At 37.1% G+C, this 21,478-nt stretch overlaps 1 protein-coding gene across 3 annotated transcripts in view; it reads right to left on the minus strand.

Moving 5' to 3' along the window:
• Positions 1–19,986, minus strand: part of MED23 (mediator complex subunit 23) — a 34,403-nt gene extending 14,417 nt beyond the window's left edge. For 2 of the 3 annotated variants that reach the window (XM_042811216.1, XM_042811230.1), the window contains exons 1-17: positions 19,860–19,986; positions 18,161–18,192; positions 17,968–18,055; positions 17,137–17,261; positions 16,891–17,002; positions 16,004–16,102; positions 15,348–15,449; positions 15,058–15,127; positions 13,378–13,490; positions 12,559–12,654; positions 11,948–11,965; positions 5,329–5,529; positions 3,550–3,693; positions 2,195–2,340; positions 1,379–1,624; positions 1,052–1,194; positions 499–673 (exon numbers count right to left, since the gene is read on the minus strand). In XM_042811216.1, coding sequence (XP_042667150.1) covers positions 499–673; positions 1,052–1,194; positions 1,379–1,624; positions 2,195–2,340; positions 3,550–3,693; positions 5,329–5,529; positions 11,948–11,965; positions 12,559–12,654; positions 13,378–13,490; positions 15,058–15,127; positions 15,348–15,449; positions 16,004–16,102; positions 16,891–17,002; positions 17,137–17,261; positions 17,968–18,055; positions 18,161–18,192; positions 19,860–19,919 — 1,970 coding nt within the window. In that variant the 5' untranslated portion in view covers positions 19,920–19,986. The remainder of the gene's footprint in view (positions 1–498; positions 674–1,051; positions 1,195–1,378; positions 1,625–2,194; positions 2,341–3,549; positions 3,694–5,328; positions 5,530–11,947; positions 11,966–12,558; positions 12,655–13,377; positions 13,491–15,057; positions 15,128–15,347; positions 15,450–16,003; positions 16,103–16,890; positions 17,003–17,136; positions 17,262–17,967; positions 18,056–18,160; positions 18,193–19,859) is intronic. The other variant, XM_042811222.1, reaches the window with a different exon arrangement.
• Positions 19,987–21,478: the final 1,492 nt, after the last annotated feature.

A 21,478-nucleotide genomic window follows, 5' to 3' on the forward strand; every position in this document is an offset into this window, starting at 1 on the left:
CCCACAAAGTCACACAGAGTCCCCACAGCTTCGTACTGACTCCTTTATAGATCTAAGATGAGTAAAATGAGTGAAGTTATTTCTCTGATCTGACTGAAAATCAACGTTACTACCAAATGAACTGGAATCAGTTTAATTCTTGCAATGGGCTTATACATCATCTACAGGAATAAACAAGCAGAATCCCATGAGCAGACAAACTAGTCATTGTGACTACAATTGAAGTGGAAGGAGCTCAACAGTTTTCTGACATCTCTTGACACGATGGTGCTGATCTCCTGTCTGAGACAGACTGCTGCAAACAACTGCAGACTACTCCTACTAGCATGCAACTGTAGCTCCAAAATAGTCTGCTGAGATTCTACAAAACACCACAGTCACAAAACTAAGAGTGGGAGGTACTTGCATCCTGTTTCAAACATAGTATAGTTCTTAAACAACTTTCAACGTACAATGAAGAAAAAAATTTTACAACTAAACTTGGTAACCATCACTTACCACAGATGAAGCTGGTTCTGATTTCTCTGTGGCACAGCAGCCAAGGAATGAAGATGGCTGAGCAGCTGGACTCGATAGTGAGGCTGGATGTGATGCATACGATAGCTAAACATTTCTAGCAGAGTGTGCAGAATTCCCCAGGCGTGAGATTTGAACACAGTTGGCAGGAGCTGACCTTATGAAAAAGTTCATAAAATAAGTTTTCCAAGAGATCTAGCTTCAAAATGTAGCTACAAGGGATACCACTGTGGACAGACAGTTATAGTGAGCTACATATCAGACATGTGATTCGTGAGTATTGTATTAATTACAAAGAGCACATGCAAGCAGTGTTTTACATTATCGTACATGTATAGAGCTCAATTTTCTGACTGAACATGTACAACTGACATCTGCATTATTTTAAGGAGATAAACTGAATATCATTTCTGTCCAATTTAGAACCTTCGCTTAAGATTTTTTGTTGCTGTTGTTTTCAAATACAGAACAACTTGTATGTGCTACTGAACTAAAGGAGAAGGGAAGGGTTGAGGGGAAGGAGCTTTTTTCTTACTGATAAAGCCTTTGATGCCCAAGGACTCTATTTCCATATAAACCAATAAGCGACTGTAGGTTTCCACAAGAGCAGGAGCCAAGGCCACACTAGATTTTGCATGAGCCAGCTTAATTACCCTTGTAGCTATGCTATGAATCAGACTGAGGAAAAAGAAAATATTTTTCAATCAAAAAACAAACAGATGTAAGTTACAATGCTTATGATACAAAGCAAGAGATCTATACACAGCATCTTCAAGAACATGAGTATTTCCATAGTGAAAATTAATTACATAAGAATTTGCTTGTTTTCTTTTTTTTGTTTAAAAAAAAAAGCTGACTGTACCTCATTTTGGCATGAACTGTGAGCGAGTCCAAGAGGTTCATTGGCAACGGGGTTATAGACCCTGATGCCATGCAATTAGTCCCTGGAAGAGATATCCTCATGTTGCCGTTTCCATAAATAGTCTCCACCAGTACGCCCATTGGCAATGTAAAACACTCTGAATTGGTTGAATAAGCATTGCACAACAAGGCAATCTTGTAGTCATTCATCTGTAAACTTTTGTTTCTTAAACTCTGTTGCAAAAACCTAGAGTACCAAAAACAGATTAACATTAAGTAAAAAGAAATTGGTACATGTATGATTCCAGGGTCAGAATCACAGTAACTCCAGTTAAAAAATCCATTTTAAAATAATGGGAAAAAACATTTATTAACTGGACAGCATCAAATAACTAGATCTGCCACATACTCAAATAACTGTTTAGAAAAATCTGATCAAGTTGCATTTTCTTCTGTCAGAGAAATACTTCTGAAGGAAAATACACCTCAAAAATGACTTTTTCAGAAAAAAATTTAGTGTACCACACTTTCCAACTCATAGCATAATAAAACAAAGTAATTGATTTTCTTTCTGAATCTCCATCAGAAGTTAAGAGTTACCCCTTTTAGATGTAATGTAATTTCCTTTAAGGTATAATAACAGCATTTCATTTTTTTATGTAGTATTTTTACTTTGAGATCTTAGTGCTGCTTCAATTCTTTAATAACCCTTACACAACATCCCAGCACACAATACCTTCTAAACATAGACTTGAAGAGTCTTATGCCATTATGTCTACAAACATACCAAAGTGTAACAACAAAGAACATAACTCACTCATGGTGATGCTTAAGAGAATGAGGAATGGGAATCTGTAACTTGGAGTTGTCACTATGCGCCTTCCGATTCAGATGAATCCAAATACAGGTCATCGCAAAAGCATGAGTGGACTGGGGTTTGTTAATATCAGGTACAGGAATACACTGAAGAAGGAAACAATCCAGAGATGATGCTGCATGTACTAATACAGAGAAAACCAGTGTAGCCAGTATCCACAATATTCCCACGAAAACTTGAAGGAAGTGTAACTCAAAGCCCATCACTACAGTTAAAGTAATCAATCCAGTCACTCTTCTCATAGTTTGTGGTAATGAAACATCTGTGAGATCACGCAACAAATTGTACTACAGAATTTCTGTTCCCTCCTTTCCCTGGGAGGAAAAAACAGCACACTCAACCTTATCAGCTTGGTGCATCACACATTTTTGTTAACTTACCTCCTGACCCAAAACAGAAGACACTGTAAAAGCAAGCAATGAGGATATCTCGCTGACAGAACTGTTGTGGAGGTTTAATAACTTTCTCTAAACTCTCCCCTACCTCAAGAACATTCATTTTAGAGAAACATACCAAGCACAACTAGGATCTGATGTAAGATTACAGAAAGAATTTTAGGCAGTCATTAATACTAAACAAATTTAAAGTGTCTTGTTCATTTTACTTGCACATGAAAAAGTATCCGATAATGTATTCACAGATGTAACAATGAACCTGTATACTATTCCTTAATAGTATATTCTCAGGGCTCTAACAAACACCTTCTCAAAACCTTAGTCAAACAAAACTTAGGGACAACATGACTTAAGATTTTGGTTGTGCTCATTGTTTTGTAGTTAAAAAAAAAACCCAACGCTGGACATATGTGGTTATTGAAAAAAACATAGCTGGGAAGTACTGGAAATCTTTCATTTAATTATATGAATCTCCAACTAAGCAGTGCATTGATGCAATACCAACTGAAGAACAAAGGTATATGGGAACTGTTGAGTCATGGCCTGAAGCAACTGATTGACCACCTCAGGCACAGACTGGGCCAGACCTGGGAGCACAGGTGGGAGCCAGGCTCCACACCTCCTACACCCCATTTAAGGACTGACTACTACTGGGAAAAGATCTCCTAGAGATCTCTTCTTTTTGGAGTTTTCCACTGCAATCCTAGATCCTCAGATACAGGTGAGGATTTCTTCCTTGACTGTCCCTGTTTCACCACGATAGTCTTTCCAACTATAACACCTGTAAAGTGTACCACCCTAGCCGTGCTACTCTTCCAACTGTATACTTGTTGACTGTACAAATAGTGATATCTATACACAAAGGTGTCATGTTGAATAATAACCAAAGAGAAGACTTACTTCTTTCTCAGGATAAAGGAGGTCAAAAAGCTTCATAACGGGGAGGAAGTCAGCCAGCGCATTCTTCTGGATGCTGCCAGAGATGAATTGCAGTAGCACCCACATCAGATGGTCTCTTCCTTTAATGAGGCCACGGCCTGCCAACTATCAAAAACACTCAATAACAGACAAATGTTGCAGGCAGAAAAATAAATATCTCTGTGAAGATCCAATGAAAGTAAAAGAGGAGGCTAAAATGGCTCCAGTTTTCAGAGGTTATTTGGCATTTTATAGCACAATATAAGCAGAAATAAATGCCAGACTTTCAGAAAGATGATGAAAAGGCAAGTACTCCCAACACAAAAACACTGTGTAGGCCACAGCAATTAACAGTAAAATTTAAAGTGTATTTAGCTCTTCAAGGACACCATTTTGAAAAACAAAAACCAAAAATCAAAAACAAACAAAAAAAGCAACTCAACTATGTGACTTAAACTGTCACACTGCAGCCCTGTAGCCAAAGGCAGTATTGCAAGAGATAGCAGCACATAGTGGGTTTTATATTAACTCCATTTTAAAAAGTCTCAGAACCCAAACAACTTGAGTTTGCTTCATCTGGACTTCTCTAGACATGCCTGATTTTTATGTATGTAGTCTTATTTTTAGTTTTAGTTTGGCTGTAACAGCAATTCTTTAATAATGAGTACACAGTTTCTAATCTAGCTTCGTTTATTTTTAACTTACATTTGTGTAATTTTGTGGCATAGCACCCATTGCTTCAATAACATTGGTTTACTTCACCGAAGGCTCATTAACAGCCATTATAGGAAAGCAACCTAATTTTAGGGCTACCAAAATAGGCAAAGAAAAATAATGCAGTAAGTGGATATTCAGTATATATAATACATTTGGATATTCATGTAACTGTGCAAAGATACATAGCATGCTAGAAATTTTATCCACATATAGCTATAAGTTAATTCTACAGCAAGTAGAAAGAACATCTTTTTCATACCATCAGCACCACAACTCTTCCAGAAGAGAACTCAGGATATTGCTGATACACTTTAACCTTTCCTACCCTTTCTTAAGGAAGAATGATATCACCACCTTCAGAATTCAAAAAGGAAAGGGTAAATAATTGAAAGTGCATCACTTTTAACAGTATTACTGTGAGGAAGTAGCAATAAACTTCAGATTATAATACTATTGCCACTGTAATTGGACAAATGATCTTTGGTTAGAAAGAGAAGACAGACTCTTGCATCCACCTACAAGGCATGTTTCTTTAGCTCCTCCCAGGTCCAGCAACTAACATATTTTGAACCCAAATATAATACAATATTCCATGTCTGAATAAGCTACAATAGACCAAACTAATCACAGAATCATTTGACTTGGAAGGGCTCTTTAAAAGATTAAAAAGATTTAAAAGACATCTAGTCAAGCTCTTCTGTGTGAACAAGGGACAGCTACAGCTAGATCAAGTCGCTCAGACCTGTCCAGCTTGACCTTGAATGCCTCCAGGAAAGAGGTCTGCACCACCTCTCTGGATAACTAGCTCCAGCACACTACTCTTACTGCAAAAATCATTCACCATATATCCAGTATAACACAGTGTAAATCAAGAATTCGAGTCACTTCTACAGAGCACAACATGAAAGAAAAATGTTACACATAAGGTACTTCTTGAAAGAAGTAATAGGATAGTGCTCACTATCCTATTAAAAAATGTTTATTTTTTAAATTTAGTATTTTTACTATCTCTCTTACCAGCAGGGATCGATACAAACAATTTACCTTTTGATGGAGTGACAGGACCATATGAGGAAAGCTTGCAAACTGAAAGAGCACAAAGAAAATGAGCTGGCTGGAGAGATGCTGCCACAGAAGCTGACTGGTTCCACCATCGTCAAACTTCTCTTCAGTCTCAGACCGTTCCATGGCATACACCACAAGATCCACCAACTGGTCCTCCAGCACAGGGCAGCGCTGCTTGTGCTGTAAGGCAGAGATCAGATACAGTATTCCAAAAGCCTTGCCATTAACTGCAGAACTCGCACAGTTGCAATTACAGTACAGTATTTTGACAGAAGGCTGGGAAGCATGAAATGAAGTCTGAACTTAAGTTAAGGATAAGCCACTGCGTTAAAGCTGCACTACGTTACAGGTCAATGTTTTTTACATTTTATCAAGCACTGCATTATTCTGTACTTGGTTCCATGAGACAGATCATCAGTATGCAAAAAAAAAACAAACATCTGGTATTTCTTGTCTCTACTTTCAGTAAGTTTGTGCAGAATATTTATTTTTTTAATCTTACAGAAAACATAATTCATTATTTTAATACACTGCTTTTTGTTGCTTTCCTTTGTTTTCACCCCTCTTCTTTAAAGAAATTTCAAAGGAGAGATCAACAATACTGCCAAAACCAGAAGCATCCCGACACACAGTACAGGCATTTAATGCCTATTTCTTCTCACTCTCATTTTGAGCTCATCTACAACTAGCAGCAGAATTAACACTCCTAAAAGTAGAAGTCCTACAGACACAGCTGGCGCAATACAGAATCAAAAAGACTTGAAAATTAAGCTAAGTGGTATGTTCTGTGTAATTACCGTTCTGTGCACAATATGTATCACAGCACTGAACTCTTTACATGTTGGATTTTGATTGCTACTATCCCCACAGAGAGCTGTGCAAAACGCATACATCATTTTAAATAACACACCTCCTCCAAAGATCTTCAGCAATAATCAAGTAAGAAACACACTACATATATTCAGGTCCATATGTTACTACAGGTGTATATATACCAGGACCACCACCAGTAGTCTGAAACTCAGACCATAAATCTTACACGTGAAGACCATCAACTTTAATATCAAAGACAACAACTTTTTATTACCCTGTATGTGAACAGTGTTATTACTAAGGACAAAAAGCAGTGTGGAATGTAACTTATTCCAGTTAAATTCACAGTGCTAGCACGATGGGAATCATGTAACTTCTGTTTGTTTCATTATCATCTCTTCAGGAATGGTCCCATTTTTCTTCCATTTTCAAAATTTTTACATCTAACACCTGTAACATAATGCAGCCTTAAAGAAAACATTACTACTTTAAATGATACCAAAGAAAAGGAACCAAGCTGCTCAAACACTAATCATGAAAATGCAGTTTGCCTTACTAGAGGCCATAAGGCATACGTAAAAACAGTTTAAGAAGATTATCCAAATACTCAAAATATTTTAGGGATGCCTTAGATGAATTCTTTGACTTTCTAGCCAGGCAGCCTAAAAACCCTTTAATTAATAAAGTAAGAAATAACAAAAGGAAAGAGAGATGCTGAAAGGGGATGCTTGTTCTAACATTCATCAACGGTAATCTTTTCCCATAAAAACAAAGAGATTCTTCTTAATAAAACATAATATGCAAAAATTGGAAAAATTGACAAAATATAATGAACAGCATCCCCTGTTGCATGCTCTTCACCAGCCCCAAACTGCAGAAAGCTACAATTCTAGCTGTGTTTTCTTGAAGCATGCTTAACACAAACCTCTAACTATAACAGAAAGCATCAGTTACTGTTTCACCTTCTCTTCCAGTACACAATGCCATTATCACAGATCAACCACACTACAGGTTTACAGAGAGCAATATTAACACTCCAAATGAGAATAATTCAATTTCATTGTTTTGGGTTTTTTGGTTTTTTTTTTTTTTCCATTATCCCATCATCCCCACTCCCCCAGAGCAACTACTTATGAAGCAGAGCAGGGTGCAACAGACAAGACTACAGACTAGTTTATAATCTGGCATGCAAAACTACTACGTACAGGGCTTGAAATTTAATAGTTTGCTAAGCACTGGGTTAATGTCCACAGGCCTAATCATGTTAGGCTATATTAAATTAGGATCAAGTTATTCAAAGAATACAACAGGAAAATATTACTGTTAAAAAGAAAGCCAGAATTTCCAGTAGGAATTTTTACTATTCTTAATAATCCTAAGACTGGGAAAAAGTTCATCAGTGGGAAGAAATAATTAAGTTCATCTTTTTATTCTGAAATTCATCATTTCATTGTTTTGCAGTAGCCTATGAAAGACAAAGCAAAATTTCACATTCCATCTTGTTTAACTAGTTTTCTGGCATTTTTTGCATATTTTCAGTGAAGATATTCAGCACAAAATTTGTACCTATAGTTTTTGGATTACTCAAAATAAAATACTGCACTTCCAAGTGTGTAAACAGGATTGGGGTCTTGTTTTATTCAGCACTCATAACTGAAATACAGCACCTCAATATGCATTGAGACTCCGAGGGCTGATTTTCCTCAAAAATAAACAGGAATTTGTGGTTTGAAATGCCTAAAGAGAGACTAATTTTGTATATGAATATACTTTATATATGTGGAAAAAATACAACATTCAAAAACCACTTTGGTTTTTCTTTTTTTCAAAAAAGAACATATTGTAATTTTGTTACATAAACACATTCCCCATTTTGCTCTGGAAATAATCTGTAAATGACTGACAAATACATAACAGCACTGAAAACACTACTAAACCATACAGAAATACAAAGGAAAAAGAAGTTCTACTGTGACAATCTGATACTAAAACTTTTTGAGACCAGCCCTCCAATGTACTGGTAGCTTTCTGAAGTACATCAAATCTTCAATTGCAAAGAAAAACTGCCCTCAAGGTAAAGTATTCTAAGAATTCAGTGAGGCTACCTGCAGATTATTATCATTTTAAGTGATTTTAAGAAACAACATTTTATATTTTTGAGCTATATAGCTAAATTTAAGAATGGATTCAGGAGGCCAAACAGTCTAAGAAACTTGTTGAGAAAGGGTTGTCTCCATATATAAATCCAGCTCAAAGTTTTCACATGGAATGACACTACAGTCCGATCTCACTTCCATTTTCCAAAGTTATACTCTACCAAGACTCAAATTTAGCCTTTTATGTTGTTTATATTATATCGGATTCTATTTCTGCTAAGACTATTGGGCATTCTAAAGTTTTCCTCATTGAATCTTACTCATTTTCTAATGAGAAAAATGCACTCAAGTGTTCTTAAAACACAGACAACCAAAAATGCATCCAAAACAGTAATCATAGCCTAAGTATTTTGCCAAGCTAATGCTGGTAATATCAGAAAGCAGGTCTCCAAGATCAATACACAGTATATTAAAAAGGGAAAGGAAAGTCAGGTTTTGCATTACATCATTCCTTTCACTTGATGTTTTAACTCCACTGCTACAATGCATGGACAGACATTAAATAAGTATCTTTCTCAAACTGTTCTGGTTGTAGTTAGGAAAGACTGCAGCTATACTTTCACCTGGGCAGAGTATGGTACAGGTAATTTCATAAACTCATACAGATCACTACTGATGATTCACAGAATCACAGTATAATAATATTAGTATAGTAATATTACAGCTCCCAATTAAATGTTTGTATAACATTTGAGAAATAAGACATGAAAAATTGTCTGTTTTAAAATTTTCCTCAACCCAAAGAAATCGAAGTTTAATGTAAACTTGGAGTCAACTTCACTGTTAAGAGGCAATGCCATCCAGACTAATCATGCAAGAAAAAGAGCTTGTTTTTTAAAGCAAAATTTTATGCATATAGAAGGTCAAAATGTAAATCAAAATGTTCCAAAGTAGTTTCATGACTGTTTTAAGACATTACTGAAACAGGATTTCAATATGCAACTGTTTCAAGGACTCTTTTAAATAGGATCTCCAAGTTTAATCTTAATTTGGCATCAATGTATTAACATACTTTTAACTGTTAAGTATTTTCCAAACAAAAAAATAACAATAAAAAAAACCCAACAGACTGTGGCATATCTCAACAAAATTATTTTAAAAATAAATTTAAAAGAAGGCAGCATTACTCCAGCCAACAACTAATATAGAAGTGATATGATAGAACCATGCTTCTTACAAGCCATTTCACAGAGGTATACAAGGGAAAATACAACCCCACTCAAAAGTACGCACTAGCAAAAAAAAAAAAAACCAAACAAAAAAACAACAACCTAAACTAAACAAACAAAAAAACCACCCCCAGACTCCAAGAAAAGGAATATTCTGAAGTTGGCATTACTGTAGCTGGACTTAAACCCACATAATGGATAAAGATATATGAAAAGCTCATAAAAATCCCACAACAAACCTTCAATTTCTGAAAGGAACATATGAATCCAAAAACATATCAAATTTTACCTTCATGTTTTTCTCTGCAAGGTTAGCAGGACAGCTGGGTTTGTATTTTCTACACAACACAGAGACGGTTCAAGTGAACACTTTTCTAATATATATCTGCTTAGTTAGGCCTGAACCAGAGAACTTCATCGTTCATCTTCAACAATATTCAAGAACTAGGGCAAATTTCTGATTTGCTGAACCATACCTAGATTGTGATGCCAAAAGATTCAAATGAAGGCTCCAATCCTGCAAATGGATCTGTGTGAATAGTTGATAGGGTATACAAGCAGCTTCATATAAGTAAAAAGGAATGCCTGATTATCACTTCGAGGTGTTTCTGTACTTGTTTTTGAAACAAACTTGGTGCTATTTGCAATGCTAAGCATCTTATTATTGTGACAATCAATGTATACAGATTAGTTCCGTTCTAACAATAAAATACATAATTATCAGCCATTTTACAGAAAACACCAATGCAGTTACATGACTTTAAAAGCACATTTTTTTGGTCAAATGGCTACATTAACAAATCCAACTATAAAGTCAATTTGTACCTGGAAGTGATTACAACTATTGCTTTAAACAACATAAATGTTTAAGTAGAACATTTAACATTTCCTGTTCTATACCACTACACTACCCTATGCTGAATTTCTATTCTGACTCATAAATTTTCATTTCAGCAGCCTAACACCCCTATGATGGTGTAGTTGTAGCAGCACAGCTAGCTATAGTTCATGTTCTGTCAGCATTTCCTTTATAAGCTACATTCTTCAAGTTTGTTCCTTGGCCATAAAATTTCATGCTAGATTGAAACTTTGTGTAGAAGCTCCTATGCTAGAAAGCAAACTTTAAGAAAACTTCAATATATTTCATTACTTCAATCGAATTTCCTTTAATTATTTTTAGAGAACAGCAAAGTAGAAATCAAAAAAACAGCATTTTTAACATTGACAGTTTTTGACTGTAAGGCACAGATAGCTTAGAAAAATAAAATGGGTTCAAGAAATACTTTTGTATAGGTCTTGTATAATTTACCAACTACAAGATACGGAGGAAAAGTCTGATTTATTACTAAATGTAGACACAGAAATAGACACAGAATATAAATAGTACTCATCTGATCACTAAACCTAGCAGCTCATTACTGAAGTCCAACAGTTCAGCTGCTTTAGGAGTCTCAAATACAGAAGATTGATGTAGGCAGCACACCATCTAGGAAGGTGCAGGTATGCGCACGCTCAAACCCATTATCTCAATCCAGAAAGAGCACTGGAGCACTCGCGTATTTCGCTTAAAATGGGAAATGCATACACAAGGTTTCAGGATCATGTAAATTTCATAGTCAGGTGACAAATCTGAAAAAAGTTTCTTAAATGGAAACACTGACACAACCTTCACTATAGTATTGCAAACAGCAACGCTATTTTATAAATCTTAAAAAGACTTTTTTTTTTTTTTTTTTTTTTTTTTTTTTAGTAGGAGTGAAATTGTAGCAAAGGATCAACTGAAAATACAGTACCTATACTTAAATTTCAAACAAAGTCTGCTTGTTTGATTTTTTTAGGCTTGTCGTTATTCTTTTTTTTGTTTGCTTTTAAAGAATAAAACAGAAACCAAAGAAAACATAAGTAGGCAAATTTTAAAAGGAAATACTTCTCTCAGCACTTTCTTTTACCTAGTTTGGAGGGTATCACAATTACCTGTTGGGAGGTTTGTTACGGAGGGTTCCTAATAAAAAAAATCCACTAGTAAAGCCTTTCCTTATTAAAATTTTTAGGGTTTTTTTTTTTTCTTTTTTGGTTTGTTTGTTTTTAATAATGATTGTATTTACAGGTTTAAAATTTTACTGTCAGGTGCAGTGGCTGTTTTTCCACTTGCACAAGGAAAGATATTGAACTATGAATCTCTACTCATCTGAAAATTCCAGCAGTAAAAGTTCTTGTGACTGGTAAAGGAAATGGTAGAAGTTCATTCCAATCAAAATCTTTGCATCAAAGGATCACTCACTGTCAATTTTATGCTACATCTCTCAAATATCAAGAGATATGTATTGAGAATTTGCCCTTGGCTAGTGGTCCTGCCAATTTCAAGCCCTGACTGTACATGTATTCTCTAACTGGAATCAGTGGCTACAAAGCGGCCAGCGTATCGTTAGTCACAATACAACAGTAAGGTTGTGAACATACCTGAGCAATGTTCAAGGTCTAGAGCATTGGAGGATGGGCAGGACAAGACAGGACAGAACAAAAATAAAGGAAGAAAAAAAGAAAAGACAAAACAGTGACTATGAGGCCAGCCTCAAGGATCCCCAAGTCAGACTAAGCCCTCCCAGTTCTAAGATATAAAAAGAAACAAAACAAAGCAAAACACAGATTTTCATTTCTCTAGTACTATAACACGCCAATATAACAAAACACAATATTTTGAAAACTGATAGGAACGATAATCATTTTTTCTTTTTGAGCTAGCAGTCTTCTACTGTCTGTCAAAGGTGTACTTGAGGCTGGCCTTATAGGAAAAAAAAGCAATGCAAAAAAAAAATCATATTTTAAATCTCTATTTTTCAATTTAACATTCGTAAAGCAATATACAAATGATAGGAACAACAGTGTCCAATTAACCTGATATGATCTCATCAAAAACTAAAAAATAAAAATAAAAAAACTAAAAAAATAAAAATAAAATCACTCTCTGGACCTAAACTGTTTTGCTTAGTTAGCTATAGCAAAGAAAAGAGAAAAAGAATAGTGCAGATTCTATGCAGAATTAAATCACATGTTACAGCACAGTACAGTACCTGCTTGTTCAGACCTAGCATATTGCAGACCATATCCCTTGAATACGGCTGTTCCAGCACATATCTCAACAAAGCAGTCTGTGGCTCAAACAGATCCTTCAAAAAAAAGAAAAAAAAAAAGCAAACACACACAAACATATATTGCCTCAAGACTATTATTAACATTATCTCATTTGACTGAATTAAGCAACACAGCAGTGAGCATTTTACCCACACAGATTTATCAGTGCAAATCTTTTTTCTGATACCCAAAAGAAAGGAGGAAGCAACCACTATTCCTCAGAGCTGGGGTTATGGGGGTCAAATAGAAAGACATTCCTTAACTAACAGCATGCATTTTGAAAACAGCCTTGAGATGCTGCAGTCTCAGTTCTCCCAGTATGCCACTGTTTCACACTCCAGACTTTTAAGTTTGTCTAAGCTAACTTACATTTTAATTGTAAAATAATCTTTCCTATGGAAAAACAAAGAGTACAGAAAAGAAGAAACTATTTTCCCCCTGTCTTTTTTCCCCATCTCCTCATTGCTAAACTAACTTTCATTCAACTCCCTACTCTTGCTTACACCCACATGCATACACTGACAAAGAACGTCAAATGTCTTTCTTCAGCATCCTGTGCAGCAATTACACCACATGCTACTTTGAAGGTAACCCACATAAAGGTTAAAATACATATCACACCAAAAACATCTATAACTAACTGCAGTATTAGCTTGGTTTTAACAGTAGAGTATCCACCACTGAACTTTTTCTCCTTATGATATAAAACCTTCATATTTCTTGGATATTATATGTTTTAGAAGATTAGTAAAGCATACCTTATCATATGGTAAGAGACCTTTCAAAGGAAAACGAAGAGTTGTAGGATCCAGTTTCCACGAGTTACACATAGCACCTGAGTTATTTACCACAGGAAGAAGACTACAGCGACCTATATGCAATGAAACATTATGAATTCTAAAATAATGAAGTTTGTCTACTGTTAATCATTCTGATGCAAAAACTGGCCTCGGCCACTTTTACACTCTCCCTAAACTTCTACGTTTAAGTCCTTTTAGCATGGCATTGTTTGAGGTTGATTATTCTTTCAATTGGAAGTTCAACTCTCCAGCCAATAGAATATCTAAGGAATTAAATCCTCATCTATTCAGATGGAGTACACAGAAAATAAAAAGTATTTGCAATAATTAACACCAACTCCCATGGGAAAAAAAATTATAGCAATTCATATTGTGTGGCAAACCATAAGCACAAGCAAAATAAAAACTTATTCCATGATGTGTCACAGTGTTATTCTACTCTGAGAGAAGCAACTTCTGTGCCCAAAGAGCTTCCAGTTCACTCAAAAACTGGTCTAATGCCACTGTTTGGACTAGGGATCAAGTTTTGGTTAACTAACCCTTTCCCCCAAAATTGCATTACTAACGTAAATATACAATCTATTATTTCCATTTTCCTTCTTTCATCCCCTAAAATGATGCAGGCAAGTATCTGCACGTGATGAACTGAGTCAATTCTAAGGGTCCATGCTCCAGTTACAGTCAGTGGAGATCTAGCCAACTAAGTCAGTGGAGTCCGGTGTGATTCACACTGCACACCAACAAGTTTTTTTGTATGTAAATTTAGACAAGAGAGTCTAGACAAGACACCTAGGATTTATTTCAGTTGCTTAAACAGAAGTATCTGAACTGGACTCCTTGTGCACCTAAGTACTAGGTGCCTTAACTTTGACCTAAATTGCACTGTCAGTTCAAGTTCTGTGGCTTCTGTTATCCAAACTGACCATACTATTGTCACATAAAATAAGTATAAATATTTCTATCTTCCCTTCAACCTTTTTTTTTTTTTTTTTAATAAGTAGAATAACTACACGCTTTGGAAACAAAATGCTTGGGGACAATATAGACGATTTCACATCTTTAATCTTTGAATCTCATTGAATAAGTTTGGAATAGAACTTCTTGAAGCTATGAAATAATGCAGCCGTCATTTCAAGTAAATAGAAGGTATTTTATTTTTTTCGAAGAAAACAGCAAGATGCATCACAATTAAAACAGCCAAACTTTGCCTATTTCTAGCAATGAATTAAGGTGAGCTTTTCTTTCATGGAAGAGAAAAGGTAATAATCAACTAGAAAAGAAATGTTTACACATCCCTATTTGTCTGTAAGAATAGGGAGGAGGCTGAGAGCTACAGGTGCTCCATTGGAAACTGAAATAAGAAAATATTCTATGGCTAACATACCAGTGAACCTACAGTAGCTCAAAATCCTTACACATAGAAAAGTTATGATTTTCCTACAGTCTGTTCTATTTAGAAATTAATTGGCTGTCTCCGTAACAAAAGTATACTTTCACTATCAACTCATAGTCAAAATACAAAAACTGAAGGGACCCGTAAAACAAACTGACAAAAGGAAGTACACTACATGAAACAAATACAACAGAATTTTGTCATATGAAATGAAATAGTTAACTTGTTTTGAAGTGTTCCCTTACCACAAATGGAATTTATTCTTGCTGTAGGTCTGAAGGTATCCACAAAATCCGACACTAAATTGCCTAGTAACTGGGTGAGAAGAGGAACAAAAATAGGTTAAGAGTTTAAGTTGCATATACTGATAAGGAATACTTAAGACAAAAATGTTTATACGTTTTATTAAGATAAGTAGAAATCTACTAAAATAACAAGAGATTTTTAAATCTTCTTATGTTTGATTAAAACAAAAAAAAGATCTAGAGTTTCGCTCTATGAAAACCAATTGCTTGATTTTAGATCTCATCATTACCCAGTGTGGAAGTTTTCCTTCAGGATATAGTTTTCTGATTTCAGTAACTGCAAAGTAGGCAGGTAACAAACATGCATTTCTTTCTAAAATGTAGGCTACCACCTGCAAGTAGAAAAATATATCAGTGTAAAAAGCCTATGAATAACACAAACAAAGATGCAGTCTATACACTAGCCTGAGGTAACCCATGAAAATATGTATTGGTAAGAATTAATACATTTTTTCTTAAGTTGTACTCTGATACTACGCTAGTTTAAAAGTTTTTAGTTGTACTAGCATAAGCTAGCTTTGTTTAAACCCAAGTAAATCTATGCCTTTACACCTGCCTACGTAACACTGAAAACAACTAGTACTTTCACTCACTAAGGAAAAAGAAGGAAGGTAATCTTAGTATCTTCTCTCATTCAGCTTACTTCAGTAAGTCAAACATGAGATCTGACTCTTCCTTACCTACAGCATCCCCAAAAAGTTCCTTGAATGAGTTATGAAACACAATTACAGAAACAATTAGAGCACAAAAAACATGTCTTTGCTGGTGATCTATAGCAACTCTCAAAGAAAGCCACCCTGGGTATTGAATACTGATGAGTGGCAAAAGAATGAGGCCAAAAGAATGAGTCTCCCTTCATAGTGGTATATAAAATTCAGATAACTACCTCTCTTGCTGCTAAAAGCTGTTGCACAACAGCTGAGCTCACAGTGTTTGGAATTGTTAAGATTTTCTCTAGGATCACTTTCAACAGATCGCGTACACCCTAGAAGAAAGCAGAAAACATTAATATTCCTTGATATTCTTTATTTCTGGCAGAAAGATTACACAATCAATGTGGTCAGACAGCATTTTCAGCAAAATCAGTTGGTTTTTTTTGGTTTTTCTTTTTTTTTTTTTTTACTAAGTGTTAGAAGGCACACTGCTTGTGAGAATGTGAATGTTCATGACATTAAACTCCTTCTCGAATTTCACAACTTCAGCATACTCCAGATGAGAATAATTAATGTTACAATTCTTATAGCATCCAGAGAATCAAAGAGCTTATGTAGATTCCCTTTAGGTCTTTAGATCAATGCTGTGAGTTACAGTTTTTGCTCTAACAAGCCTACTATCACTGGTGAGGTGGTACTTTGCAAGAGATACTTGGGTCTTCTACCACTTGTGTTGGATTTGTGCCTTGCTAAAGACTCAGCTTTCAGGACCCTTTTCGTACATAGCAACAAGAGGAAGAGGAGATGCAAAAACTTTGGTTTTACTGTTTGACAGTAATACATTTCTATGTGTATCACTTAAGCAACTGCCTTAGGGTTACTTAGTTTGTAAATAATAAAGATATGGAAAATGACAGCGTACTAAAAAAGAAAAGGAGAGAAGGAAGAGTCGAATACCTGTACAAAATTACCTATTAAGATAAAATATTTATGAAAAAGCATTAAATCTGGTCTCCCTGAACTTTTTTTTTTTTTTCATTTCATTAACCAAGCAAAGTCATAAAAACAAACCCAGAAAATAATATATCTTCTCATAAAAAAAGAAACATAGGGAAGATACCTTGTAGTCTACACCTCCAATGATCTTCCGGATCAATTTAAATGTCAGTGCCCACAACTGTGTTCTTTCCCATTCAAGTGTATCAGAGTTTATCAGAGACTCACAAACCATCCTATCAGAGGACAACACAAGAATAAATTGCAGATAATAAGCATGTTCTCTCCGGCACTACTTCAAAAATAATCTCACAGAACACCCTCCAACACTGCAACTTCCATGTATTGAACTCACTGCATCTTAGCTTACCTGGGTGGTAAAAGTCCACTTTCAACTGCCATTGCTAAACAGTCATAAAGAAAAGAAATTCTTTTAGGACTGTGCTGACTATGAATGAATCTTACAATCCACTGGACACACTGCTCATGGGATTCCTGAAAAAGCAGCAGAGGGGAGAAATAGTGCACTTACAATAGTAAGACAAATAATAAAATTCATATAAAAGTCCCATTATGAAGAAATGAAACCGATAGGAGATAAGAACAGGATTTAACAAGCTAGAAGTCCAGTTGTCCAACATCCAGTTCTCCTTACAAGTCATTTGATATAATACTGGAAACATTTTCCATTGAACATACTTTTCTATAGTCATTTTTTCTTTCTTTAAATGTGAATTAGCAAAGAATAGGTTAAAATGTAATTGCTTTACATTATTCTTCAGAGTTACAATCAAATTCACTGAAAATGAAGATGACTGCATTTCAGAAAGAATGCCTATCTAACTTTTAGAAGGTAATTTTTGAACTTTCTTTCTTCCTACTTACTCACTTCGACAAAAAACTTGTAACAAACAACTTCTTCCTTACTGTTACACTTCCAGTTGGTTATCTTTATTAGAAATGTACACTAACTTTTCCTAAAAAAACAACTATATAGTGTCCTTAAGGTCAAAACCAATAATTTTCTTGTAAATATTCTTTACTATGCCGTATCTGAAAGCAGATTCTGATGACTCGAATGACTAGAAACAGACCTTATACCTGAAATATTTGCCTATTACTACTTAAGGTTTTACTATACCCCCATCTTCCCCTCCACAGCTCCCCAAAAGTATATTGAAGAAACAAATGAAATCTTAACCTGGGAAAGACTGCTCCAGAACTGCCTAAAAGCACTCAGGCAGCTGACCAGTTTCGTTCTCTCATCTTCTGGAGTGTCCATAAACATACTAATTCAAATAAGAAAATTGGTTATTAGCACTACACCAAAGAAAGAGCACAAATAGAAAAACACACTTACACAGAAAGTCACAAAAATAAACATTTACACTCACCCAGGAAAAGCTTCTTCTATTACCTCAGTTTTCTGCAAGAGAAAAACCCAGAGTGAGTTACTGTGAAGAGGCTCTCTATGAATGTCTCACTATCAGGACACAACACTGAAGAAAAAAAATTCTACTGTTTCAGGACTGTGTCGGAAAGAGATGCATTTCTTCTGTTATGCTAGAGTCTCAACATTGAGGTTGCTTGCTCTGAGGATTCAGACTAAGGCTCCTCTCTTCCCTTTCCCATAAGAACCTAGTGATTATTTTATGTCCCAAGGTTGGAAAAATTGTTCAATTCTGTAACTATAGCTCTTCCTTCACACTCAGAAATTTTCTACAGCATTATCCTAACACATAGGCAAAATTCTTTAAAATAGTACCCTTTTGCTTTCTATTGAAATTTCGTATCACACTCAGATGTGATTGGTAACCACTACGTGTTTTCATTATTACACGGAAGAAATAAAGAATGTGTGAAAAACATTGGTGATCCTTTCCAAATTTCAAGGCCTGGAAACACCTCAAGACAATGTGATATTCATCCACTGTGCATGGAAACTTAAGTTTTACTGCCATCCATTCAGTCAGTAATAGAAGCAGTGAATGTGACAACTTGATATTTTCTCATCTGCAAATGCAAGGAAAGCTGAAGAGTTTGTTGTTGTCCCCTGACAACTTCAGGCAAAAAAAAAAAAAAATACTACTAAAAAAAAAAAGAGGCAGTGAGCACACAGTCAAATCTTGTTGTTAAGCATGTGAAAACAGAACATGAATGGCGATGTCAAGAACAAAACAAACAAATCATCAAGAGTGAACAAAAAGCACTCTTGCATTTAAAGAAAAAGTATACCCTTTTGCATTTGCATTTTATAATGCACAGAGAAAAACTCAGTGTTCCAACTCCTGAAAACCACCATTTTCACATCAGCTGGGGAAGGACTTCTTATAAGTGCAGACAGAAACGGGACAAGGGGAAATGGCTTTAAACTGGAAGAGGGTAGATTTAGACAAGATACTACGGATAAATTCTTTACCGTGAGGGTGGTGAGACATTGGAACAGAGGCTGTGGAAGCCCTCCTCCCTGAAAGCATTCAAGGCCAGGCTGGATGGGGCTTTGAGCAACCTGGTCTAGAAGGAGGTGTCCCTGCCTACAGCAGGGGGATGGAACAGATGATCTTAAAGGTCCCTTCCAACCCAAACCATTCCATGATTCTGCGATTTTCAGTTGCATTGCTCTAGCAAACATATGTATCCTTTCCAGACCAGATACTGCTGGTTCTACCTGTCATCAATCAAGCTCCTGTTCAGGACATCCTCAGCCAATGCCACCCCAGTATTTCTGGCCACAACACTCACTAAGATCCACGAACTACCCAAATCTACTAAGAAATTGCCAACGGGGTTGCCAAATAACTCCTGGCTCTGCTCCTCTTCTTCTCCTTCTAAGTTCATCTTCCTCCCCTTCCGCAGCTCAGATGGCTTCTTCCTCCTCGCAAGCTGCCCCTACTTCATGCCCAGCTCCATTCCGCACAGCCTCAAGCGCCTTACAGAACCGCGCAGAGGAGGAATTGCTGCTCTAAGGAATCATTTCCGCACCGCGCACCGGGGCTCCGCCGATCGCCGCACACGACCCGAAAGCGCAAGTCCCGCTGCGGGATGCCGGCCGAGCAGCCCAGAAAGGCCGCGACGCATCCGGGACACACTCACCACCACCTCCTCGAAGATGCTCTGCAGCTGCGTTTCCATGGGCACCATAGACATCGCCATTGTCCCACCGGCCTGCCCTCCGTTAGATGGACACGGAGGCGCAGAGCGCCCCCTCCAGCCGGAAGTTCCCTCCCTCCGGCTGTCACGGAGTTCCGGCGGGGCGGGGCGGGCGCAGCGCCTGCGCGCAGAGCAGTGGGTGGCTGCGTGTCGCTGTGTGTTACTGCTGGCTTTGAGGTTCTGCGCTGCATCTGCATCCTTGTACCGAAACTGCTGTTAATTCTGTCAGAGCAACGCGTAGGAGCGTTTCTGTGCACTGTGGGCAGACTGGCTGGTCTTTTACCAAGTGGTAGCACTCGGGAGGGTTACCTGCTGCAATTCTTTGTCAAACTCAAAATCCATTCCCGTCACAGGATGGGAAATGGAGCCCTTGGGAGGTGATGTAGTTCATTTTATGCCTTGAGGATCCTTACTGCTAGCTCACAGGCTAATAGCAGTTCCCAGCCATGCCTTCAGCTGCAGCCCTAAGATGTACCAAGCCCACTTTTATCCTTAAAATTGGATTACAAGGTAGTCTCAACTCCCTAAGATATCCCAGCGGCGACTTAGCTCATGAATTAACCCCTCACTGTATTGGGTTCGTGTGTCAAAGCAGTAGGAACTGTGGAGATATCCTCTGTGAGCAGGGACCAGCACTGCCTCACATCAGATAAAAGCCAGCTCCAGCTGTTCCAACAGGGACCTGCTGCTGGGCAGAGCTCAGCCATAAGCAACACTGTGTGTCCCTTTGGGAAAACAAACTGAAGAAATGGGAAAGAGGCTGTACAACAGCAACTGGGAGATGTGAGTGAGAAATGTGAGAGAAACAGCCCAGGAGCCCCTAGGGTTGGTGCAGGAGGACAGGAGGTGCTGCAAACTGTAATGATATTGTTATGCTCAGTAAGTCCCTTGATGGATGACCCTATAGTTTGTTTAGACAACGGGAAGAGTCTGTGTATTTGTACCAAACAGATAAAGAGAGTTCTGTTAAGTCTTTGTACCAAATAGATAAGGAAGTTCTGCTTGGAATCCATTGTGAAAGCAAATACTGAATATGTACATACCTCTGGGAAAACCTCTGTGTATGTAACACAAGTAATGTGTTTAAGCTGAAGATCTTTTGTGCAAGGTATGCATGACAGGTGGAGCTCAACACCCATGCATCCAGCTCTGATTATAATAAAGAATGCCAGCTTTCTAAACTCCAGTTTAAGTTTTAGAGAGTTTCTTGATAGACCAATTTATGGTATCCAAGGTGCTCCAGGCTGGAGCAGCAGTTCCCTGCAGCCCAGTAGTTGCCCATGGTGGAGTAAGCTGTCTCCTTGCAGCCCACGAGAACCACACAAAGCTGGTCTCCAGGTGAAGCTATGGAGGAGCCTATGCATAGCAGTGGATGAGGCCTGAAGAAGGTATGGTTCATAGAGAGCCCCACAGGAGTAGGGCCTGAGTTGGAGGAGCCCTTCATGGGGCAGGAGGGCTTAAGGAGCTGCTGTCTGTGGGGACCTGTACTTGAGTAGTCTGCTTTGAAGAATGAGCACCATGGTAAGGAGATGTGTAGGAGCAGTGCTTGAAGAACTGCAGGC

This window comes from Centrocercus urophasianus, unplaced genomic scaffold (assembly GCF_019232065.1).
Source record: "Centrocercus urophasianus isolate 14NV4802_14NV808 unplaced genomic scaffold, USGS_Curo_1.0 seq_10, whole genome shotgun sequence".
NCBI lineage: Eukaryota > Metazoa > Chordata > Aves > Galliformes > Phasianidae > Centrocercus > Centrocercus urophasianus.